Source organism: Miniopterus natalensis, chromosome 20 (assembly GCF_054644295.1).
Source record: "Miniopterus natalensis isolate mMinNat1 chromosome 20, mMinNat1.hap1, whole genome shotgun sequence".
Taxonomy (NCBI): domain Eukaryota; kingdom Metazoa; phylum Chordata; class Mammalia; order Chiroptera; family Miniopteridae; genus Miniopterus; species Miniopterus natalensis.
Window position 1 is genome coordinate 26,225,720 of NC_142100.1, and position 24,878 is coordinate 26,250,597.

General features: G+C 49.3%; 1 protein-coding gene across 2 annotated transcripts in view; it reads left to right on the forward strand.

The window, feature by feature from the left end:
* The window catches only part of DNAH10 (dynein axonemal heavy chain 10), a 74,634-nt gene that overhangs the window by 23,106 nt on the left and 26,650 nt on the right, over positions 1-24,878 (forward strand). For both annotated transcript variants that reach the window (XM_087828624.1, XM_016203131.2), the window contains 25 exons: positions 401-517; positions 601-703; positions 1,149-1,327; positions 2,766-2,977; positions 3,956-4,109; positions 5,143-5,376; positions 6,005-6,127; positions 6,636-6,869; positions 8,833-9,056; positions 10,476-10,745; positions 10,875-11,058; positions 11,839-11,973; positions 12,588-12,740; positions 13,746-13,934; positions 14,875-15,021; positions 15,738-15,929; positions 16,690-16,808; positions 17,950-18,108; positions 18,707-18,842; positions 19,938-20,060; positions 20,865-20,999; positions 21,290-21,506; positions 21,838-21,957; positions 22,908-23,053; positions 24,219-24,371. In XM_087828624.1, coding sequence (XP_087684750.1) covers positions 401-517; positions 601-703; positions 1,149-1,327; positions 2,766-2,977; positions 3,956-4,109; positions 5,143-5,376; positions 6,005-6,127; positions 6,636-6,869; positions 8,833-9,056; positions 10,476-10,745; positions 10,875-11,058; positions 11,839-11,973; positions 12,588-12,740; positions 13,746-13,934; positions 14,875-15,021; positions 15,738-15,929; positions 16,690-16,808; positions 17,950-18,108; positions 18,707-18,842; positions 19,938-20,060; positions 20,865-20,999; positions 21,290-21,506; positions 21,838-21,957; positions 22,908-23,053; positions 24,219-24,371 — 4,158 coding nt within the window. The remainder of the gene's footprint in view (positions 1-400; positions 518-600; positions 704-1,148; positions 1,328-2,765; positions 2,978-3,955; positions 4,110-5,142; positions 5,377-6,004; positions 6,128-6,635; positions 6,870-8,832; positions 9,057-10,475; positions 10,746-10,874; positions 11,059-11,838; positions 11,974-12,587; positions 12,741-13,745; positions 13,935-14,874; positions 15,022-15,737; positions 15,930-16,689; positions 16,809-17,949; positions 18,109-18,706; positions 18,843-19,937; positions 20,061-20,864; positions 21,000-21,289; positions 21,507-21,837; positions 21,958-22,907; positions 23,054-24,218; positions 24,372-24,878) is intronic.

Consider the following 24,878-nt stretch of genomic DNA (forward strand, 5'->3'; position numbering starts at 1 on the left):
GTCCTCCTGTGCCTGTTATTTCTGATTGCATTCTGGACATGTGCTGTCTGGCAGGTTGTAGAGAGCTTGGAGGCTCTGGGTGATGCTATATTTTCAGAGGAGGTTTGTTTTTGCCTCCGATAGATGGCACAACTGGATGCATTAGCAAACAAAGATAACCACACTTCAACCAGAGGTTAAGTTGACTTGAAACTGGTTTTTAGTTTATGAAGGGCGTATCTCTTTAGGTTATCTGTCTCTCCATCTCTGTTAACTATCCATCTTTCAAAGTTATTTTACCCTGACTTTACCTTAACCTGCTGTGACCGTAAGCAGAAGTCCCTTGCCAGTAGCTCTGACCAGAAATTTCACTTCCAAATTGCTGACCATTTGTTTTATTGTTTGTTTTGTTTTGTTTTAGCCTTTGGATGCAGAGAAAGAACTGGTTGACAACATTGAGAGCATGTGGCTGAATCTGTTTAATGATTCGGTGAATATGGAACGCGCCCTTGGGAGCATAAAGAAAACTTTCACAGAGGTACCTTTCATATTTCTACGTTCTGAGTTGAGGTGTTGAAAAACACCCACTGAGTCAAATGAATGCAACCCTGCTTTCCTCAGATCACTCGAGGTGAGATATCGAGCTACAGGCTGCAGATAGAGGACTTTGCAAAACGTTTTTACCTCGAAGGCCCTGGTTCTGTTGGTGAAGATCTTGATAGCGGTGAGAACAGTCGCGTTAGGGAGACCGGGTGGAATGGTGGTTCTCTTCCTTGCCCATACACTGGGCTCACCTGGGGAATTTAAAAAAACCACTGATACCTGGGGCCCAGGTCCAGATTGTCTGATTCCATCGTTCTAGAGGGTGGTCTGGTCATATTTAAAAGCTCCAGTGGGGGTTCTGATGTCTGTCCCAGGCTGGGACCAGTGAGAGGAGGGAGGATGCTAAGGAGACGGACTTTTCTAACCGGAGGGGCTTGCAGTTGTCACTGGCCCCCTCTGGTTTTAGGTAGAACCAAGGCAAATAAAGTCAGGCAATTCCCCATCTGTCTCCCTGATGGATGGCTTCTGTGGGTGAAACGATCATTTACGTACAGTGTCCATGGTTTCCCCTTCAATTTCATATACCTTAATTTTCCTGTATTTTTTTCCTACCTATTATTTACTAGGAATTGAACTTTTAGCCACTTTTGAAAGAGAGTTAGCGAAGCACGAAAAGAACCGTCAAGAGCTGGCCAATGCCGAGAAACTGTTTGACCTTCCAATCACAATGTACCCAGAGCTATTCAAGGTGCAGAAGGAAATGAGTGGGCTGAAGATGATTTACGAGCTGTATGAAGGGCTGAAGGTGAGGGCCCCGCAGGCTCAAGCTCGCTGAAGGCAGTGCGGGAGTTGGTCAGGCGCAGGGGACTCTGATGCCACCATCCTGAAGGGCCTGGGCCAATTCTGTAGAAACTCTCACTGGCTCTTGGGGAAGACGTGATGGGGAGAGGCTTCTGGTGGCATGAGGGTCTCCATTGAGATGATGAGAAGGTTCTGGAACTAGGTAGTGGTGACGGTCGCACAGCATGAGTGTTCCCGATGTCACTGATTTGTGCACTTGAAATGGTTAAAATGATCTGTGTGTCGTGTGTTTTACCACATTAATGAAAAAGAAAGCCCTTTGGAGGTCAGGGCTCGTTAAGGCATGGGGTGAACGGTTTAGTGGAAAGTGGAAGTTAGAAGTAGCAAGTGTCATGTCACTTGGATGTTTTCATTTAGTACGTGCTCTCCATGCAAGGAGGCGTGGGGCGACCCATGGCAGCGTCACGCCCTGGACCAGGATGGGGGCCAGTGAGCGAGGCTGAGTGTTTCTAGCAATCATAGTTGGCAGCCTGGGGGTCAGGGTGAGCACTGATGACGGGCATGGAGTGGGTTTAACCGCAGTTGTGGTTTCCCAAGTGGACTCAGGGAAAGAGCAGAGGGGAAGGTGTTGTGATGACCTACCCGAGTTGTGCTTAGGTGTAGGAACCCCAGGGTGCACTGTGAGTTCTTTCTGATTCATTTCTTGTTCATTTTTGCGAGAAGGAAGTAATGAGTCATGGAATTCACCTCAAAATGACCCAAAACACTGAACACTTAGTATCTTTTTAAAAGACAGAGAAAGAATTGAAAAGATGAGAATGCATTGTAATGCCGTTAAAATGATCACCACACATAGATTTCATTCGTTAGCATAGTCTGTTGTTGGACGTGTCCCATGACTTGAAGCAAGTCTGCCAAGCCCAGATGCCACAGGTGGCTCATGGGAACTGTCTGAGAGGGTAAATTTTACACGTTAAATCCCAGGAAAGTGGAGCCCAGAAAGCCTTTCATTGTGACAATCAATCAGGGTTACCTAAGTTGTACTTTGTAACCTCAGCTGGTTTTATCAGGAGAGAGAAGAGTGTTAGGGCATCTGAATGAAGTACATATAACACTCATGTGACTCCCAATTCATAAAACGCCTGTTTCTGACTCTACTTCTCATGTCTCCTGAGGATGGAAGACATGGGTTTAGATTCCACACATCTTCAGAGATAGCGTTATTTTGGCGAGGGCTTGAAAAAGTTGGGGTTCTTTTGTTTGTGTTCTAGAGCCTGGCAGTTGATCCTTCCTTTGTGAATTGGGGATTGCTGTGGGTAGGTGAGTGACAATATCTGAAAAGAAGTGAGCACGACCCAGGTGTGAGAGCCTGCTCTCCCGGTCACGCTGCCTTCGTGGTTCCCAGGGGTCCTTGCTGACGGGATGCTCATGTCTGTTTGCAGCTTGCGAAGGAAGAATGGTCTCAGACGCTCTGGGTCAACCTCAATGTGCAGTTCCTGCAGGACGGGATTGAGGGCTTCCTCAAATCCCTCCGGAAGCTGCCCCGGTCGGTCCGGAACTTAGCAGTGGCCCACCATCTGGAGGCGAAGATGAAGGCATTCAAGGACTCCATCCCTCTGCTTCTCGACCTAAAGCATGAGGCGCTTAGGGACAGGTTTGTTTTGTCTGCCGGTGGACGTGAACGCAGGGAGGCACTCTCAGTTTAAGATTGGTCTTTGCTTAGATGTGACGACCAAGAGCAAGGTCTCAGCAGCGACGCACGGCTGGAAATACGCAAGTCACGTTCCTGTAATACTGTCCTCGTGAACTTTCTGTAAGGTTATCAGCCACGAGGGTTCTCCTGTTTTAGGCAGAGCAGCTGTCCGGTGTAGTGTCCTTCGCAGTTCCTTCACCCAAAGGTTTTTAAAAAAACAGCCAGGGGTCTAGACCAGGGCCATCCAGGGGACACACAACCTGCGTGAATCATTTAACATTTTTTGGCAGCTGCATCAGACAAGTAAAAGAAAACAGGTGAAGTTCATTTTAATAAACCCAATTATATGCAAAATATCATTTCAGCAGATAATCAGTGTGTAGCGTCATTCACAAGATATTTTATGTTCTTAAAAAGACATCTCGATCTGGTGTGTGGTTTCTCAGTTTGGGCTCGTCACACTCAGGTGCTCAGTAACCACAGGTGACCTGTGGCTGTCAACTGGACAGAGTGGGTCTCACTGGTTGTTGAATGGAATACCAAGTCGGGGGGCACGGAGGAGGGTCACCTCTCCTCTGTTGTCCTTTGGATGCAGCTCCACACAGACAGGAGCTAAGTAGGAGCGTGCCAGTGGCCTTCTCCCTGACGTGCTCCTCTGTTCCTTTGTCACCTGGCATCACATGACTGTATTCTACTCAGTGGGAGAGTCACCCCATTTGAGCTCCCTTCCAGCTCCTCTGACCACATCAACAAGAATCTCTCCGTGTTGCTTCCTGGGTTTAATTGTGGCCTCCAGTGGGGTTTGGGAAAACTTTGGAGACATAATCCCAGTGACGTCCTCTCATTTTGGTATTCCATCCCAGAAGTGTTTATAGGGAGATAAATAAACACACATCAAGCTCAGCCGGTGTAAAGCATTTCACATCTATGCATTTTTAGGCACTGGAAGGAGCTTATGGAGAAAACAGGCGTGTTTTTTGAAATGACCCAGACATTTACCCTGGAAAATATGTTTGCCATGGAACTCCACAAACACACGGAGGTTCTCAATGAGATCGTCACGGCAGCAGTCAAGGAGATCGCCATCGAGAAGGTAGGGCTGCTTCTAGTTAGGAAACAGCCTAGAGAGAAGAGTGTCGTTGCTCAGAGAGGGAACAGTCTCGCTCTAGCACCTGTCACAGGGAACGTTAGCTCTAGCACCTGCTGTATTTGAGTCATAAAGAACTTGTTCTGGAAGTAGAATTTCAGCCTCAGCTAAATTTTTTACTTATAGTTTCATTATTTATTTATTAAATAACGGACGTTCGTGGTAGAAAATTGAGAAAATGAACAAATCACTCAAAATTACACCACCTGAAGATTATTAACATGTTAGTGTACATCCTTTAACTCTTAAAAATGCATGTGCACACGTACACACACGTACACATATACACATACTAAAAACAGCACACACAGGTATATAAAAGCATGTACAAGCATATGCACATACAGAAGCCTACATATACACATAATATACACACGCTAAAATGTATTTGCACATACATATATATACAGATGTGTAAACACATGTACAGGCATATGCATGTACGTGCGTAGGCACACATACACGATACACAAACATGACAACACATATATACATGTACATTCATAGGCGTGCCTATACACACAATACACATTCGTATACACACGTGCAAATATTGATAGGGTGTTTTTTGAAAATGACCATAAATAGGCATATTATTTTATAGTTTGATTTTCTTGCTCAATGGCAGACACAGGCAGGATTTTGTGAGTGTGCAGATGGGAGGCAGACGGTGGGGTTTAGACCCTGGCTGTGTCACTTGGAGCTAAGGAAACGGGCATGCAGCTCCACCTGTCCAAGCCCCACCTCACCAGGTGCTGGGAGGTGTGGCGGAGGTCACGTGACCGTGCTCACCTGGCACAGCAGGTCCTAGGCAAACGATGACCAGCATCTCCATGACACAACCTCTGCTTATTCCCACCACTGCTCCAGACGCCGGGTTAAGGGGCTCCGAGGAGGTAGGCTCAGGAAGCTGCTGTTGGGTTAGGGCTCTGTTTTTCTATTTATGTGCCTGAGCCATTCTCCTCATGCTCCTGACCAGGCCGTGAAGGAAATCCTTGAAACGTGGGAAAACATGAAGTTTACTGTGGTCAAGTACTACAAGGGCACCCAGGAGCGCGGCTACATCCTGGGATCTGTGGATGAGATCATCCAGAGCCTTGATGACAACACCTTCAACCTGCAGAGCATCTCAGGAAGCCGGTTTGTGGGGCCTTTCCTGGAGACCGTTCACAAATGGGAAAAGACGCTGTCTCTGATAGGGGAGGTCATTGAGGTGAGAAACCAGACAGGAAAGTGGCCGAGAGCCCATTGTCAGTGGAAAGAAACCATAGTCTCATGCTTTGTGTACGAGCTTCTGCACGAACTGTCCTCTGTCTGTCCCCCTGGATCCCAGGGCTCCAACCCCTGTGTACAACTAGAAGCTTCCTCCCTGTCCAGGGCTGGTGTGCAGAGTTTTCTTCTGCTTCTGAGTGTGGCCATGTATTTAAAACTATTTAGCTCTACCCGGCCAGGCGTGGCTCAGCAGTTGAGCATCGACTTAGGATTCAGGAGATTGAGGTTGGATTTCTGGTCAGGGCACATGCCCGGGTCGCGAGCTTGATCCCCAGTCGGGCGTGCAGGAGGCTGCTGGTCAATGCTGACTCTCATCATTGATGTTTCTATCTCTTCCTCTCCCTCTCCCTTCCTCTCTGAAATCAATAAAGATATATTAAAAAAAAACAAAACAAAACACCAAAACTATTTAGCTCTGCTTCCTCCACCATCCTGTGTATTTGAGAAGGGGCCATCTTGCCTGGGCAGTCCTTTGAAAGAGCTGATTTGAATCTGTCCCAGGTTCGGGTGGGATTTTGCCCCACACACCTGGAGGCGCCTGTGCTAACGATAACATTGTGCACCCACAGATTTGGATGTTGGTTCAGAGAAAGTGGATGTACCTGGAAAGCATTTTTATTGGTGGAGACATCCGATCACAACTTCCAGAGGAGGCAAAGAAGTTTGACAACATCGACAGAGTGTTTAAAAGGGCAAGTGATGGGCTCCTGTTTGTCTTGAAAGAAGGGGTTGAGATGCTCATGTGTTTCCATGTGGTATTCTGTCTGCTCGTAGCTTCTGAGTCTTTTTTTTTTTTTAAATGTTTTTATTGATTTTTTTAGGGGGAGGGATAGAGAGAGAAACATCAGTGATGAGAGAGAATCATTGATCAGCTGCCTCCTGCACGCCCCCTGCTGGGGATTGAGCCCACAACTGGGGGCATGTGCCCTGGCCCGGAATCGACCCATGACCTCCTGGTTCATAGGTCGACGCTCAACCACTGAGCCACACCATCTGGCATGAATTCTTTCTGTCGTTATGCATGAACTTCATCTGTTCAGTAAAAAATTTCTGTCTGATCTATAGCTGCTGGCATATAGCACTCTTGAGTGTTCATTAATTTTCATTATAAAGGTAATACTTGCTTTAAAAAAAAAAAATTGGACAACTGCGATGCTCCCACTGCCCTGGCCTGACCGCCATCCTCTTGGCCTTATCCAGATCATGGCTGAGACCTTGAAAGACCCCGTGATCAAGAGATGCTGTGAGGCCCCGCACCGCCTCTTCGACCTGCAGAACATCAGCGAGGCCCTTGAGAAATGCCAGAAGAGCCTGAACGACTACCTGGATTCCAAGAGGAATGCCTTCCCTAGATTCTTCTTCATCTCTGATGATGAGCTGCTCAGCATCCTGGGGAACAGCGACCCGCTCTGCGTCCAGGAGCACATGATCAAGGTCGGCTCAGCTCTTGGGTGTGTGTGTGTGTGTCCCGCCTCGAGTAGGCTCTGTAATTGCAGTTTGTTCTTCTCACAATTTGGCTCAACCCAGAGGTTTAAGACTGAAATGCTGCTGGGATTTTATTTGAAGCATGAATGTGATGAAATCCACTGTCTTCTGAAATGACACCTGGACTCAGCTGCTCTGTTGTTCGTTTTCCACAATCCAAACACCACACTTTTTGAGAAACTCAGAAAAATACATAAATACACAGAGAGTAATATAATAAGCAGACAGGCAGTGCAGGATAGGGCCTTAGCACATGGACTTGAGCCATGTTGCCTGGTTCAAATCCGGGCATTATGCGGATTTGCTGTGTGACTTTTGACAAGCTACTTAATCTCTGGGCATTGGTTTCCTTACCTGTAAATGGTGATAACCCCAGTAGGTGCTTGCTTCAGTGGAGTTGTTATAAAGATTAAATGAGTTAAGTACTTAGATAGGGGCCTACCTTACAATGTTGGCTAAATAACCTTATCGGCCACCCAGAATTGGCGCTTGGTTACTGTTGGATCGTATTTACTTTGTCTCTTTTTGAAGTTAAAATCAAACAGATAAAGTTGACACACTCTTTGTCCCCTCCCCACTCGCAGGCCCCCCACTCTCAGGAGGCAGCCATTGTCATGAATTTGTTGAGATTCCTTCCGGCCCATGTGCTCTGACTGTCGCATAAACATGTGTGCACTGTGAACAACACTGAATGGCGGGAGGCACAGCAGAGAAAACCCTCTCTTGTGATAGGGAACCAGAGCAAGGCCGGAAACAGTCTCTGGTCAGCTGATCAGAGCTTTGCATTCAATGTCAGCGGAGAGCAGGGGTTCTCAGCTTCACCTCTACTGGCGGTTGGGCAAGATAGCTCTTTGCTGTGTGTGTGCGCACCGGGGGTGGAGGTCTGGGCTGTCCTGGGCATAGTAGGATGCTCAGCAGTATTCCTGGCCTCTGCCCACTAGACGCCAGGAGCATCCCTCTTCAGTTACGACAACCAAAAATGTCTCCTGACATTGCCCATTGTTCCCCAGGGGCATCATCTGTGGCTTTGAACCAGCCCTGAAGAGTAATTTCTTTATTTCAGGTAAACAAAGCACTAGGATTGAATGCTTTACTGTGTACTTCCTCTAATTAGTGCCGATTTCCTTCTTAAAGTCAGAGTCAGAGTTTCAGTTGCATGTTTTCCTTTCTCAAGGGGAGGCTTTTCTTCTCTCTTCGCCTTTATAAGCAGTACTTCACTGCTATGGAAAACTGCGTTGTTAGAAGTACTTCATCTGCTGTAACCCCTTTTGCAAACCTCTGATTCTGTTCTTTGAAGGCTGTTGCCTTGTCTTCCTCCTCTCTGGTTCGCAGAGCCCCTGTTGTGTATATTGGGCCCTGAAAGCTACATTTTCCCGAATATTATCTGATGAGTAACAATGACGACAGCCAACAAACGGCAAAGGTTTCACATGCTGTTTGATTTGATCCTTCCGGCCTCATCTCGTGAGGGCCATAACTTGTTTACTCCAGGCTGGGAGGGGAGAAGCCGCTTGCGCGAGTTACGCAGGTGGAGGCGGGGAAGTGACTTTCACCCACAGACCTCTCACTCTTCAGCCTTGGCTTGTAATCCCCAGGCCCTGCCCTCTCCGGTGTCCAGCTCGTCCATGTGTCCAGCTGCCCCTCCAAACAGCACGTACTTTAGAATCTCAAGTATAGGGAAGGAGTCTGTCTTCTTTTCCTTTCTTTTTAACCCACCACAGACCTTTGCCTAGTGCAGGGTAAATGGAAGCACCCCGTGTGTGCATCTGCCCAGTGAGCAAACACTCGGGCAAATGGACATCCAGTTCCCTGTGCCTCCGGCAGCTCCTTGTGTGACAAGCTCCGCAGGCTGCTCTTTGGTTCCAGAACTGAGTGGCAGCACCACAGAGTGGCCCCTCTTGCTGTGTTGCAGATGTTTGACAACATTGCCGCGCTGAGGTTCAACGACGGGGACAGTGGGGAGAAGCTCGTGTCCGCCATGATTTCCGCCGAGGGCGAGGTCATGGAGTTCCGCAAGATCGTGCGGGCTGAGGGGCGTGTGGAGGACTGGATGACAGCAGTCCTGTATGAGATGCGGAAAACGAACCGGCTCATTACCAAGGAGGCCATTTTTAGATACTGTGAGGACAGAAGCAGGTAAGGTTGCTCGTGGGAACATGTTGCTCCATCATTAACAGTTGTGATGGATCGGTGTTCAGGGTTTGGGATAGACTGACGTTTCAGATGAGGTCTTCTTTTCTTGCAACATCTGTCTTTAAAGGATCACCTGGTTCAGCAGTACTTCTCCACGTGCAGTCCCTGAACTGACAGCATCAGGGGCCCTGGGAGCTTGTTAGAAATGCAGATGCCTGGGCCCCAACCCACACCTGCCCCATCAGAAACTTGGGGAGCCCAGGAATGTGTCCTTTTTAAACAGGATTCTGAGCACAGTCAAGTGTGAGAACTACCAACCTAGTGGTTCACTGGAAACCTGGTGTTGGTAAGGTTGACTCTGGGTACAGGTTAATGAGTAGAGTCGTCATTATAATGTTTAATGATTTTCAGTCTCCTTGGTCTTTGTGTCTGAGAAGCGTGCAGGGTTGAGCCAGGCCTGATCCCAGGTGCTCAGAGGCAGTTGAACTCCAGGACAGGACGAGCCTTTGGGTGACTTGTTCTATTTACTAGACATAGGCAGGGGGTTCCCAGGAACATTGTGGTATATTTGGCAGGGCCCTATGCAGACACTAAATTCTTATTATCATTACAAGAACACTCTTTTGATTTTTTTACGTGACCTTTCTGGTTATGAAAACCAAAAGTGCCTGTTTCAATAAATTGTTAGGACCCAGTATAATAGTTGGATGATTGTGAGCCTGCTATTTCTTAGGTACTATGATATATAAAAAAGTTGGTTTACATCTTTATGTAATCAAGTTATATAGAGATATTCAGTGGTGTCCTGCTAAACTGGCTGTCTAAAAAAGAAAGCTTTGACTTAGAACATCTGCCCATTCACAGGGTGTAAATACTCCTCCCATGGCTGATTTCAAAGCTAAGTGGAATATAATCATGGTAAGTGGTTTAGCAGCCGTCTTGCAAAATTCCTGACTGTTTGACAGCTCTCATGAGCTGATAGGAGGTGGCCTCGTACATTATTGGCTATATTCATTCAACCAATATTTTGTGGCCCCTTGGTCTGGGCTGATCACTGTGCCAGATGATATTCAAAAGCTGAACTATACAGAAACTACTGCCCTTCAGGTGTAGTGAGAGAAACATTGATGTGAGAGAGACACATTGGTTGCCTCCCACATACACACACCCGACCCGGAGCAGGGATTCTGCAACCCAAGGGAGGTGCCCTTGACCGGGAATTGAACCCGCCACCCCTTATTCCGCGGGCCAATGCTCTAACCACTGAGACACATGGGGCAGGGCCTGGCAGAAGAGTTACACTGTCGTGCACTTGCCTGAAGGTGTTAACTCTGTCTGCCCTATGCCGGATCCAAGAGACAGAGTCTTCACGGGACTGTGTTTGGTTCCTGGCTACAGTCACAAAGGTGTGCTCTCCTTTAGAGTCGACTGGATGCTCCTGTACCAGGGGATGGTGGTGCTGGCCGCCTGCCAGGTGTGGTGGACGTGGGAGGTGGAGGATGTCTTCCACCGAGTACAGGCAGGGGAGAAGCAGGCCATGAAGAGCTATGGCAAGAAGATGCACCGGCAGATCGACGAGCTGGTCACACGGATCACCAAGCCCTTGAACAAAAATGACCGGAAGAAATACAACACGGTTCTCATCATTGATGTACATGCCAGGGATATCGTGGATTCTTTCATCAGGGGCAGGTGCAGGCCTCCCCACATGTCCCTTAGCCTCCTTGGCCTCTCACTGTTTCCCCTGTCCCCTTCGCATCCACCTTTTCTCCCGCCACCTCTGCCTCCCTCTTCACTCACCCCCTATGTCTCTCCTCCCAGCATCCTTGAGGCCCGGGAGTTCGAATGGGAAAGTCAGCTGCGCTTCTACTGGGACCGAGAGCCGGATGAGCTGAACATCCGCCAGTGCACAGGGACCTTTGGCTACGGCTATGAGTACATGGGGCTGAATGGAAGGCTGGTCATCACGCCACTCACCGACCGGATTTACCTGACTCTGACACAGGTGATGCAGTCGGGCTGTGTGGTTGTCATTTGCCTTTGGTCGTGTGTTTCCCTCAGCATGACTGTGGTACTTGGCTGACCAGTGTCTTCCCCAATGTTCACGTCTGTTGGAACCTCAGAATGTGACCTTGCTCAGAAATAGGGTCTTTGCAGATTTAACTCCTTAAGGACTGGGATGAACACCCTGGATTAGGGCCCTAAACCCAGTGACCCATGTCCTCTTCAGAAGAGGAGAGGACACAGGGCTTCAGGGCAGGTGGTATGAAGATAGAGGCAGGGATCGGGCTGAAGAGGCCATGGGCCACGCAGCGCAAAGCATTTCTCCCGAGAGTCTAGAGGGAGCGGGGTCCTGCCTACACCTGGACTTCAGGCTTATGGCCTCCAGACTGTGAACAAACACTTAGAGGTCAGGTCCTAGGATCTGGAGATAAAGGGCCAAGCTTTTCTCTTGCAAAGATGACTTTTTACTGCACAGATGTGCGTGTGTCCCTAAGCCTCAACTCTGGGCATGGCTGGGGCATTGTCCTCAGGGCAGGCACAGCCTCCAGCATGGCATTCAGTCCCCGATACACTGGTCCCTTTTAGTGGGCAGAGGGGTCAGTGAGGTTCATGGAAAAGCAGAAATGTTAAAAATGGTCACTGTCGGAAAAGGTGAGTGTGAACCTGTCCATTGTCGTGTGTGTATGTGTATCCCACATGTATCATCATGGTGCTAAGCTGGGAAGTGACAGCTGTCTTCTTACAGGAGTCAGACATGTGTTTTGCATTTGGCTTCTAACAGGCACTGTCCATGTATCTGGGCGGGGCCCCTGCTGGCCCAGCAGGTACCGGCAAAACCGAGACCACCAAGGACCTGGCGAAAGCCTTGGGCTTGCTCTGTGTTGTAACCAACTGTGGCGAAGGCATGGACTACAAAGTAAGGCCTCGGCGTCCCTTTTGGTACCTTCTCATTGGACAGAGAGTGAGAGTGGGCACGGCAGGAAGGCACTCACCCCACATGCTTCCACACAGTGGCAGAGACACCTGGAGGGGTACTGGAGAAACCTCTCCCTGCCGGTCTCAGGACTCACATGTGTCTGCTTTGTTAGCAGTGTGTAGAGCCAGAGTCTTGAACTTAAATGCCCACCAGAGTCAGGTAGAGAGTGAGTAAAGTAGCTGACAGTCAATAGAGCATGGTGAGGACTGTGGCCCACTGAGAGCACTGCTCGGTCTAAGGGGGCCACTGTTTAGCTCTGGCTACTTGTTGCCACTTGGAAAAGTGGACCCAGTGTTGCTGGATTCTCTAGTATTTGAAGAAAACTCCAAAAATCTGGAGTTTCCCATGAAAATTCTTAATTTGTAAAATCCTGCGAGTGGGAGCTGGCCCATGAGGGGCCTTGGAAAGTCTTGCCAGGAAGATCCATTAGTGGGGAGGCTGGCTGGTTCTCTCTGGTCCATCTGAAGAGTGCTTTAGTTTAGAAAATGTCTTCATCACTGTGTCACTTGTCATCATAAAGATGAAAGTTGCCCTTTTCCTGACATTTGTTGTAGGCCGTCGGGAAGATTTTCTCTGGCCTTGCGCAGTGTGGGGCCTGGGGCTGCTTTGACGAGTTCAATCGCATCGATGCCTCCGTGCTCTCGGTCATCTCGTCTCAGATTCAGACCATCCGAAATGCTCTGATGCATCAGCTCACCACGTTCCAGGTGAGGCACCGTGTGAGGGCCCCCCGGCCACGTTCCCAGGGTGGACGCTTGTGGGATTACCTTGGAAACATCAGACAGGGCTCTTTCCAGACCAGGCTTCCCATAGATGAAGAGCTGAAGGGTGTTGTTTTCAAACTGAGATGGATGGGTTTCCCAAAATTGTCAGCAACTTGGATGACTGAGGACTCGAACGTTCTCTAAGAATGTCAGATGAGCTCCAGGTATATACAACTAGTAGTTATGGGCAGGTAGAGCAGTGCTCTCAAAGGCGTGACTTTCTCTAAAGGGAAAGGACATTCTTAGTAACTTCCCATGTTTGAGAAAATTAACATTCCAGTAAACCAAAATGTCTTCAGTAGAAATTACCACAGTGCACAGAAACTCCACCTTCACACCTGGTGAAGCTAGCACATGCTGTTGAGCAGGGTTTTTAACGTTACCAAGTGAAAAGGCAAATTTTTAAAAATTCTGAGAATTCCCTAATCTCACCTGGTCCAAGACTACATCTGTAGACTTGCGTTTGAGACAGCTGCGTTGAGTGACATCACATTAATTGGATCAGAGTTCGGGGGAGTGTGGTTTTATATAATTCAGGTAGCCCAGAGATGGGGTCTCTGACAACAGAGCTGGCCCATTGTCTGCTCTGGGGTCCTCTGTGATATCCACATGAACGAATGGTGCCCTCACGTGTGATGTCCCATTTTCTCCACAACCTGGCAGAAAAGGAAACTGACACTCAGATTTAGTGACCTGTTGGGGATCACACAACACCTCGAATCAGCCCCAGGCTGCACTCCTTCCTGGCATCAGATGCTTCTCAAGTGGAGAGACCTTTGATCCAGATCAGATTGGGGTCGGCTGAGGCTTGTCCCCAGAAACTCAGGCCACAAGCACAAGGACCGCCTTGTGCCCATGGGAATGAATAGCCTCACTGCCCCACAAGCCTCCTCTCCCCGGGGGTGGGCTGGCCGGACACCTGACCCCTCCTTTCCTGTCGTCCTTCAGTTTGAAGGGCAGGAGATCTCGCTGGACTCACGGATGGGCATCTTCATCACCATGAACCCCGGCTACGCGGGCCGCACGGAGCTGCCCGAGTCGGTGAAGGCGCTCTTCAGGCCGGTGGTGGTGATCGTGCCTGACCTGCAGCAGATCTGTGAGATCATGCTCTTCTCTGAGGGCTTCCTGGAGGCCAAGGTGAGCCCACCTTGGCCCACTGACAGCGAGGATGCCTTGGTCCCTGCCCTGCTGTCCCTGCCCTGCAGCTGCCCTCACGGGATGGCAGGTGTTTCCATTCTGTGTGGCTTTTACACATTTTCTGCTTTGTCTCTCTCCTCCCTCTCTCCTTAAAATTTTAACTTTTATTTTGTAACAGTTTGACTCCTATGAAGTCACAACAATGGTACAGAGCTCCCATGTGCACCTCATGCAGCCTCCCCCAGAGGCAACACCTCATCTCACACCTGCTGATGCACGTTGTCAAAACTGGGAAACTGAGGCAGCACCTTAAATAAATACACACACACACATCTCCTTTATCGTCGCTCAAACTGTACAACAATAGGCACATGTGTTTTTTAGAAGATTCTGGAGAAGGTACGAAACAGCAGCTACTTTCAACATGAAGGGTTGTTAGGTTGCGTGTCTTCCTGTTTGAAAAGGCTTTTTTACTCCCTGTTATGTGGTCCAGGTTTCGAGCTACAGTGATGAGATCTCTGGTTCTTGGTTTTTGTGAGAGGAATCCCCACGTCATCCTTAGTGACCGGCAGGCCGAAACCTGGGTGTGGACTAGGGGGCTGAGAGGTCCTCAGACACGGTTACAGGAGAAGGTTTCATAATGTGTTTACGTAAAAATAAACAGGAGGCACGTTTCTGGAGTGTGACTGGCAGGGTTTGAAATGCTGGATGGATTCTAGTCTGTAAATGATGGTGGTCAGGGTCTTCCTCAGCCGTCAGGGACAGGCCTGAGTTGAGCCAGGCTGGTCTCCTTTTAAATGAGCTCCTGATTTGGCCTCGTTACAAGCAAAGGACCCATCCTGGTATTTCTGTTAGAGGCAAGATTTGCTCGTGTGTAGAGCAGCTTCATCTGAACACCTCTGCTCATTTTCTTAATTTTTTTCATCTTTTCTCCTAAAAGACTCTGGCCAAGAAGATGACTGTCCTGTACAAGCTGGCCCGGGAGCAGCTCTCCAAGCAGCACCATTATGACTTTGGACTCAGAGCCCTGAAGTCGGTGCTGGTGATGGCTGGCGAGCTGAAGAGGGGCTCTTCCGAACTTAAAGAGGTGGGGCCCCGGTGTGTAACCAGCACCCGGTGGGCCGGAGGGCAGTAGCACCGTCCCCACAGGGTTTCAGTCTTAGCTGCCATCTCATTCGGTTGTCTGGCCTTAATTCGATCTCTTTTCTTCTAATTTGACCTATTAGTCTAAGGTCAAGTTCAGCGTCTTCACAGAACCAAAGTGTGTGATGTTTCAACGGTAATAGTGAGTCCGTCGTTGAAGGGTGCAGGGGTGGGACGAGCAATTCTTCAAAAGCAGGAACATGAGTTATATGTGTGTGTTTTTAACCCTCACTCAGGGATATTTTTCCATTGCTTTTCAGAGAGAGTGGAAGGGAGAGAGAGAGAAACATCGATTGGTTGCCTCCCGCATGCACCCCGACCAGGGCCAGGGATCGAGCCTGAAACTGAGGTACGTGCCCTTGACCAGAATCGAACCCGGGACCCTTCAGTCCATGGGCAGACGCTCTAACCACCCTGGCCAGGGCCGAGCATGAGTTTTTTCCTCTTTGGGATGAGAGCGAGAGGTGGGATTGTGTTTCTTTCCCACAGAACTGACCTACGTTACGAGGCAGTTCAACCAGCAACATGCCTGGTTTCTCAAGAGGCCGCGCTTGAAACGTTTTATGTGAAGCTTCACTCTGTATTTTGTGAGAGGGTTTCTGGACCGGCCCCCAGGTCTCTGGGACACATCCTGGGAGACGTCTGTGTTGTCCCATCCAGGACGTGGTGCTGATGAGGGCGCTCCGGGACATGAACCTGCCCAAGTTTGTCTTTGAAGATGTCCCCCTGTTCCTCGGCCTGATCTCCGACCTGTTCCCGGGGCTAGACTGCCCGCGGGTGCGCTACCCCGACTTCAACGACGCCGTGGAGCAGGTGCTCACGGACGGCGGCTTCGTTCTCCTGCCTGTGCAGGTACGAGGTGCCGAAGGCCAGAGTTCATGGCTCCTGGGGCTTTCCCTCTTTTCCCCAGTTATTTTATTTTAACTGTGGCAAAGGACAGGTAACATCAAACTTAGCATCTTGACCAGTTTCAGTGTACAGTTCAGTGGTGTTCACAAGCACATTCACGTTGCTGTGCCGCCATCACCACCACCCATCTCAGAACCGTCTCATCTCCCCAAACAAAAACACTAACCCCCGTCCATTTCTTCAGCAGCCCTGAGAACACCGTCCTGCGTTCTGTCCACGAACTGACTCCTCTCAGTTCCTTACATAAGTGGAATCGTACGACCTATGTCCTGTGTCTGCCGTACTTCACTGAGCATAATGTCCCCACTGTTCATCCATGTCACAGCAGGTGTGAAGACTTCCTTCCTTGTGGAGGCTGAACAATATTCCATTGGATGGATGGACCAGCTTCCAGTTTTATGTTTGTTTTTAAATATCTTTATTGATTTTAGAGAGAGGAAGGGAGAGGGAGAGAGAGAAACATCAATGATGACAGAATCAATCAGTGGGCTGCCTCCTGCACTCCCCCAACTGGGGATCGAGTCCACAAGGAATTGAACTGTGACCTCCTGGTTCGTAGATTGATGCTTAATGACTGAGCCACACCAGCCAGGCAGAATTATACACCTTTAATGGATAAATTGTATAGTATGTGAATTATAGCTCAATGAAGCTGTTTAAAAAAAAAAGATGTTTTAACCTAGCTGTAAATCTTATCCCGCAGGTGGATAAAGTTGTCCAGATGTTCGAGACCATGTTAACCCGCCACACGACAATGGTGGTGGGGCCCACGGGCGGGGGCAAGTCCGTGGTCATTAATGCTCTGTGTCAGGCCCAGACCAAGTGAGTGTGAGCTCTGTGGGGAGGCCTAGGGGCTGGGGTGGTTGTCCCATGAGGTTGGTGGTGTTACCTGTCCTGCACTGTGCTCTGATTTCCCTGGAGGCTAAATTTGTCCTAAACACCCCTTTGAACTCATCACATCTTTACTTCTCTCATCGTGGGTTTACTTAACGTATTTTAGAAGGTGAAACAGTGACTCTTTTGTGCATCGGACCGTGAGTGGGTTTGTGAAATGAGTACTTCACAGACTGTCTTATGAGGCCATTTCAAAAGTTAGCTTAAGTCAGGGCTCCCACCATTATGCAACACTTATGACATTAGAGTTTCCAGAAAGAGAGTCGCCTCCTGAAACACCTTACCATCATAGCCCTGCGGGAGTGATGCCCCTGGAGGGAAAGGTTACCTCACGCCCCTAACATAGAATGACATGAAGGCCTGCGGTGACTTGATGTCCTCACAGTAAAAATGGGTTTTCTGACTTCTCACTTTCGTCCTAAGCAATAACTAGATTCTGGGAAGACTTCAGTGCACACTGATATTCCAGCAAAACTCAAACCAAGCCTCGCAGTCTTTGGGGCTCTGACATTTCTAGATAGTCAAGAAATGTAGTAAGTGATGACCATTTCTTATTTCTTCTGTGTTTCTTATGAGAGACCGAGGGGACAGTGGCCTCCTGATTCTAAGTGAGTCATGCCACAGCCATCTGAAGTTCATTCTTTTGTTAGTTCATTGCTAGGTAATGTATAGGACCATCATGTGTGTGTCCACGTGTGCTGCTGCTGTTCTTATTTATGTATTTGGTCACTTATGAACTATGGTTTGTGTATACTTTAGTTTTCTGTAGATGAACTGATCTCATAGCATTGTGGGAACTCACAGGCGTGTTAGCGGGGAGCACCCTGTCCACGTGATTTATAAAGTCAACACAAAGCAGATGTCATCCTTTCAGTACAAGGGATTAGATGCTAGGAGCTCAAAGTCTTGAAAGGTGGTTCCCTTGCATTGAATGGGTTTGTGAAATGAGGGGAGAGAGTGTGGACTGTGTTTTAAATCCGGGTTAGATGGAAAACACCGAATCCTCACACTGCGGCCAAGATTGGTTTCCTGCACGTTCAGTCCCGCTGAGGCCCCTTCTCTAACCTAGGCTGGGACTGACAACGAAGCTATACATCCTGAACCCCAAGGCCATGAGCGTCATCGAGCTTTACGGCATCCTGGACCCCACCACCCGGGACTGGACGGACGGGGTGCTGTCCAACATCTTCAGGGAGATCAACAAGCCCACAGATAAGAAGGAGCGGAAGTGAGTGTCTGTGGTTGGGAGAGAGCCTGCCTTATTTCTTGCCAATCAGCCGAGCGCGCTGAATAGGCAGAAGACAGATGGCACCCTGCACTCTGAAGGACAGTCAGTAATGTTGTAATAACTGCATATGGTGCCAGGTGGGCACCAGACCTATCGGGGGATTACGTTGTAAATTATATAAGCGTGTAACCGCTGTGCTGTACACCTGAAAGGAATCTAAAACGATACTGAGCTTTTAGCTATAATTGGAAAATAAAGGGAGTGGCACTTTCTGTCCCTGAGGTAGACTGTGACACTTTTTCCTCAAGGGGCACTGGCAGGTTGTTCCCACTTTCCCATAAGGAATGCAGGTCTGCATTGTCAGACATTCCCACTGCCGCTGATTCTTGAATGTTGGTGACTTAGACAGTTCTTATGTGTTTTCCCCCTGTTTTATCTTATGGGTGAAACCTGTGGACCAAGCAGGGTGCTGTGTCTCAGGCCTGGCAAGACAACCCTGGGAAGGGGCGTGCAGCAGGAACGGTGGGGGGAGTCCCTCTGGGTGCCACAGCTGGAAGCTCCCTCGGACTCAGGGCTCACTCTTTTTTGGTTGCTGCAGGTACATCCTGTTTGATGGCGATGTGGATGCCCTGTGGGTGGAGAACATGAACTCCGTGATGGACGACAACCGGCTGCTGACCCTGGCCAATGGCGAGCGCATTCGGCTGCAAGCACACTGTGCCCTGCTCTTCGAGGCAAGTAGCAGGAAAACCATTTTGAACATGAGTCTTGCTTTTCATTAAAATTTTAAGTCTTTATTAAAGTGGGAATAAATATAGAGGGTTGTAGGAAACCCATACAGTGCAGAAGAATGTAAGGTGACTACAACTCAAACCCACCTGCTCCCTTCCCTCGTCCCGTTTCACGGCATCACCTGGCGTCTGTAAGTAACACACTTGGCAAGCTCTCTCGACATGTATCAACTTCACTTTACCTATCATCTGTTGACTGATACCATCAGCCCACCTCTCCTCCTCAAAACTACTGTATCACTAAGTCAGTTAAACCAGTGAGCAGCATTTACATCATTATGACTGGAAATCGTTACCGCAGAGCCGACTAATGCACTGCGATCACATTTACTTTCTTTTATACACTTTTTTTTTTTTTGGTGGCCTGGAGTTTGTTATTGCTTTGCTTTTTCTCTCTTATTGTTTGCTTGTATCTTACCTTTATTTGTTTTTTTCAAAATTTCTGTCATAGCCTCTGAGCCTATTTCACAGCCCTGGGCCTGAGACTTGCTCTCACTTTAGTTTCACGCTAAGACCATTCCAACTTGTCCTGCAAAACTTGTCTGTGCCTGCGTACGTGTGCATGGCATCGTCTTGTTGGCTGAGTAAACCGCAGCTTTTTTTCATGGAGAGAGGTGTGTGTGAATACTTCTGCTTTAGATGCTGGTCATTAAGTTTTATGCTACCTAGCGTCGACTTTGTTTAAAAAAGACTAAAAGGTGAACACTCCATAACAACGTTTGTTTCTTGGTGGTGGGATTTTGGATTAAGCTTATTTTTGTCTTTATACTTTCTTTTTTTGTCAAGCATTCTACAGCCTGTTAATTCTCACATTAATTTTACAGTAATAGAAAACTTTAAAGGGTGCTACATCAGAGATGCATAATCCTCCCATGATAAACCTTAAGTGTTCAGTTAGAGGCCTCACGAGAGCTGTGTTATCTGAGTATGACTTGGGTTTCATGCAGTTGTAAAAAACTTGGCACAAGCAAAGGCATTTAAGCACGTGGTGGAGTTGTTCACAGCTGCAGACCAGGCTGATTTTCTCTGTTTCCCCAGGTTGGAGATTTGCAGTATGCTTCTCCTGCGACCGTGTCTCGATGTGGAATGGTCTATGTGGACCCTAAGAACTTGAAATACCAACCATATTGGAAGAAATGGGTCAAGCAGATACAAAACAAGGTGAAAGTTATTTCTGAAATGAGCTTACAGGTATTGGCATTGGTGGCTGGTTGGACAAACAACCTAGACAGATGTTTGTAAGTTGGAGGCCGTGACCTTGACTGTGACCTATTCATGACCTGGAGCACTTAAAGTTACCAATAAATAACATGAAAACATGGAAGACACACTTCCTGGGTTTCCAGGTAATTTACATCCAGTGAGATAGTGATTTTGATCTAGGCCAGGGGATGGATGACACTTTTTTTTTTTCTGTAAAGGGGGTATGCAATTCCCCCCAAGAAGCCCGGGAGGAGCGTGATGGGACCATCTGAGGTGCTGTCACACGGGAGAGAGAGCTGGCGGTCAATGGTACCTCACTGGGGAGAGCGAGGGGCCTCCCACTGCTTAGCACTCTGCTGGGTGAGGATGGTCACACCACTTGAACTCTAAGACAACTAGCCCCTTTTCTGTCAGATGGGACCTGTTATCCCACTTCCCTCCCCAGTGGTGGGATAGTGTCTGTGGCAGTGAAAGGAGCTGCTTTGTGATGGAATGAAAGTGTATTTCACTCTCATCAGTGTTTCTCTCCCTCATTCCCTCTCCATTCCTCTCTGTAAAAATAAAAAAATATTTTTTAAAGAGTGTACTGGAAAACAGAAACTCCTTTACAGATGTAAGGCTCTGCTGTCGGAGTCAACTCCCCTGCCACATTTGTCCTTCATGAGGGATGTTTCTCACCCCTGTTGACAAGGAAAGCTGGACACTAGCTTCCCTTTAAACAAAGGAGGCCTTGGAAATGCCTTGGAATTCTTCCTCCTACAGGCGGAGCAGGGCGACTTACAGAGCCTCTTTGAGAAGTATGTGCCCTACCTCATGGACGTGATCATGGAGGGGATAGTGGACGGGAGACAGGGAGAGAAGCTGAAGACCATAGTTCCTCAGACAGACCTAAATATGGTGAGAAATGGTCTCTGCTGGCAAAGAGAAAGGCTTCCCCAGAGATGAACCCGCAGTGGGCTTTAGGGGAAGAAGCAAAGGTGCCAGGTGGGTACACAGGTTATGACAAGACACACACTTTCTGTGTGGCCCTGGGCAAGGTAAGCGCCGTCTGTCTGAACCGTTACCACTGGTCATGTGTTCCCATCACGCTTAGTCTGGGATCCCGGGGTCTAGGACCAGAGTCGACCCTGGATGTGTGTGGGGGCAGGGGGTATGGTCACTGACTCAGGAATCTTCCTGTGGACCAGGTGACCCAGTTAACCAAGATGTTGGATGCATTCCTGGAAGGAGAGATAGAGGACCCTGACCTCCTTGAGTGCTACTTCTTGGAGGCCCTGTACTGCTCACTGGGCGCCACGCTGCTGGAGGAGGGGCGGCTGAAATTCGATGAGTGTATCAAGCGCCTCGCTTCCTTGCCTTCCGCTGACACGGAGGGGGTCTGGGCCATGCCCGGGGAACTGCCAGGTGGGAACCCAGTGTTGCCCATCTTCCTGCTCAGAGTATCGTAGGCTAGGTTTTTGGAGGGCGCGGCCTTGCATATGTGTGTTGGGGGGTTTCCCAGCTTGTTTGCCCCTATAGAGGAGTGCGCAGGGGTCAGAGCACCTGCTGGTACCCCCAGGAAAGGTGCAAATGGTGTGTATCTGTCTGGAGAGTGATAGTGTGAGCTCTGAGTTCTCAGTGAGGTTGCTGCCTGGGGGACAGCTGGCATTAGTTCATTTCAAGCAAGTTCCTGCTGGAGCCGATTCTGTGTTTCCATGTCTGTGATCGAAGTGATGTGGACCTGTATTTCCCGCAGCTCAACTCCCCACCTTGTATGACTTCCATTTCGATCCTGCACAGAAGAAGTGGATTCCCTGGAGTAACTTAGTCCCAGAGTACATTCACTCCCGCGAGAAGAGGTTTATTGAGATCCTGGGTAAGTGAGCACCAAGCCTATTCCGTGGCTCTGAGTCCCACCCAGAGGGCTGATGGGAGAAACTGAGGAGAGGGAGACGTGGGCCCTGCCAGGAGGGTGGCACTTTTTATTCCTTCCAGGGCTGCCAGCTCTGAGCATCTTAAGACGTCTGTGACTCTCGGCTCCTTCCCCAGGCAGGCGGGTCCTGAGCAGTGGGCCAGGATGGGTGGGGTGCTGCTCCGATTCCCGCACATTTCCACGGACTCCCTTCGTCCTACGGTGCTGCCTGGGTGTGGGAAGGAAGGGACAAGAAAACGGACAAGGCAGTGTTTTGTAAGAGGCGCTGCCTTAAGGAGTCTTGCTCCACTGACGGTTATCTGTTGAGATTTGTTTTAAATGCACCCCTCTGGCTACTTAGATCACAGAGAGGCTGAATATTTTTACAAAATCAGTGTCCAGTGTTGGCTCTTGCAGAGTGAGGCGCACCTGTATGCTCGGGAACCGATCGAAGTTAAAAACTGCCTGTGTGGGAGTGAGCCAGACCCGACCTGGAGGGCTTATTTCTCTTCAGAGGACGTTGGTCAGGAAACCAGATGCTGCAGATGTGTGGGTAGCGTAGGCAGCAGGGAGTCCCAGTCTAACATCCCCAGTGCAAGTCAGGCTTGGGCTCCGAGGCGTCCGGCTGTGCTAAGTAACCAGCTAAGTAACAGCTGCAGGAATGCCTCAGCCTCGGGAGCCACGCCCTTACAGTGGTGGACTGGTGTGTAGACCCTGCCTCCATAGAGCTGTTAGAGTAACGGCTGGGGAAGTGAGCTTCTAAGAAGACTTCACCCATCTATACATCTTTAAGGTCACATCTCAGGCTTTTGCTGACACTTTTTATGCGTTTTCTGGGAGTCTGAAACTCCAGGCTATTGTGTGCCCGCCCTCTGGTGTTTTTGTGACACTCTCGCCCATAATGTGTCCCGCAGTTCACACAGTGGACACGACCCACACCACCTGGATGCTGGAGCAGATGGTGAAGATCAAGCAGCCTATTCTTCTGGTTGGTGAGTCTGGCACCTCGAAGACAGCCACCACCCAGAACTTCCTCAAAAACCTGAGCGAAGACACCAACGTAAGTCTGTACTTGTATCGGCCATCTAGCACAGAGGCGGCAGAGTGCCAGCCGGGCTTCATGGCAGCCTCGTGAGGGGAGGGCTGGGCTGCACTCCTGTGGAGAGGCGAGTTCACTCACCCAGGCATGCAAACATGGGATACTGAGCTTTAAGGGTGTCATTACAGAGGGCACAGACGGCTGTTTACAGCAGAGGGAGCTACAGGTTTGTGGAGTCAGGCAAAGAGAGGCTGCATTCAAAAGTGTCCCCCCCCCCACTGCCCCTCTCCAGGACTTGGCCGCTGGTGCTCTCTGGCCCAGCAAGGCACATCTGCACACGTTCATGGTCAGGAGGCTTCATCCAGCCTCTGCATGGTCAGCTCATGTGCACGTGCATTCAGGCACCTTAGTTGGAGGGTGTGGTCAAGGTAGGGGTCCTCCAGACCAGCAGCAGCCCCTTAACAGTTGCTCAACCTACCCCAGACCTACCGAATCGAAACTCTGAGAATGGGGCCTGTCACGTGGTGTGGCACAAGTCCACCAGGCCGTTCTGATGCCTTGAGTGTGCAGATCACTGATCTGTGGACTCAGCACTTGCTCTAAGAAGTACAGGGAGAGGCCCTGAGTCCCCATGCACGAGGATGCGCTCCCCACACGGGGACCCGGGGCCTCCCTCCCATTCCCCCCAGCAGGTAGTTCCAGAGACGGAACCAGTGGTGGTTCACCCTTGGGACCTGTTTATGAAGACACGGCAGGCATGATGGGAATGTGCGTTCAAATGTTGCTTTGTCATGTTGCAAATGCCGTGGTGCACTTTGCCTTACGATACAATCACTCTCTGAAGGAGTCCAAGCAGGTGTTATTAAAATTATCCCTCAGATGAGAAAAACCAGGTCCAGAAAAGCTAACGACTTTCTGGAGGTCACCTAACTAGAGCTGAGCAGAGCCAAGACCTGCCCCACCCCCATCTGTGTCTGCAAGGCTCACAGGCGGCAGGCCTGCCAGAAGGGCAGAGGAGTTCTTGCTTCAGCACTTAGAAAAGAGTGAAGAGCAGACACTGGTTACAGACGAGTTAGTTCAGATATCAGTGAGTCTGTAAAGGAGACAGTAGCTTATGGTCACGTACTGACCGCCGGCTGGTATTCTGCGGAAGAGGGTAGGTTCTGGAATCATCTCCCTGTTTCAGATTGTGTTGATGGTCAGTTTCTCCTCCCGCACCACGTCCCTGGACATCCAGAGAAATTTAGAGGCGAATGTGGAAAAGCGAACCAAAGACACATATGGCCCTCCAATGGGGAAGCGCCTCCTGGTGTTCATGGACGACATGAACATGCCAAAGGTAGGGGCGGAGTGAGGGGCGGGACCCGGTGTGTGCTCGCGCGTGTGTGTGTGTGTGCGCGCGCGCGCGCGCGCTCGCGTGTGTGTGTGTGTGTGTGTGTGTGTGTGTGTGTGTGTAGAGAGCGGGTGTGGTAACACCTGTCTTTACTCTGCATGATGTCTGCTGGGCATGGTTATGGGGAGTGAGCTTGGGATTCAGTGTTACTGGATGCTCTTCTCACACTGAGGGACCCTTTTCTTAGTGGCGACATTCCTCGGTTTCTTAAAAGATAAAGCTGGCGGAAGTCAGCCTCTGAACTACGCCCAGCATGTGTTTGAGTGTCAGCCCTGGATACATGGGGAGCATAAGAGCAGACACTTCCCAAGAATGCTTCTGGATTTTCCAAGGAAGGGGGGGAACTTAACATACGTTATGGGCGTGTTCCAGGGGCCAGAGCCGGAGAGCTGCAAAGTTTCTTAGTACTGGAATTTAAATTTTGTATCATTTCTACAGAACCATTTTTTCCTG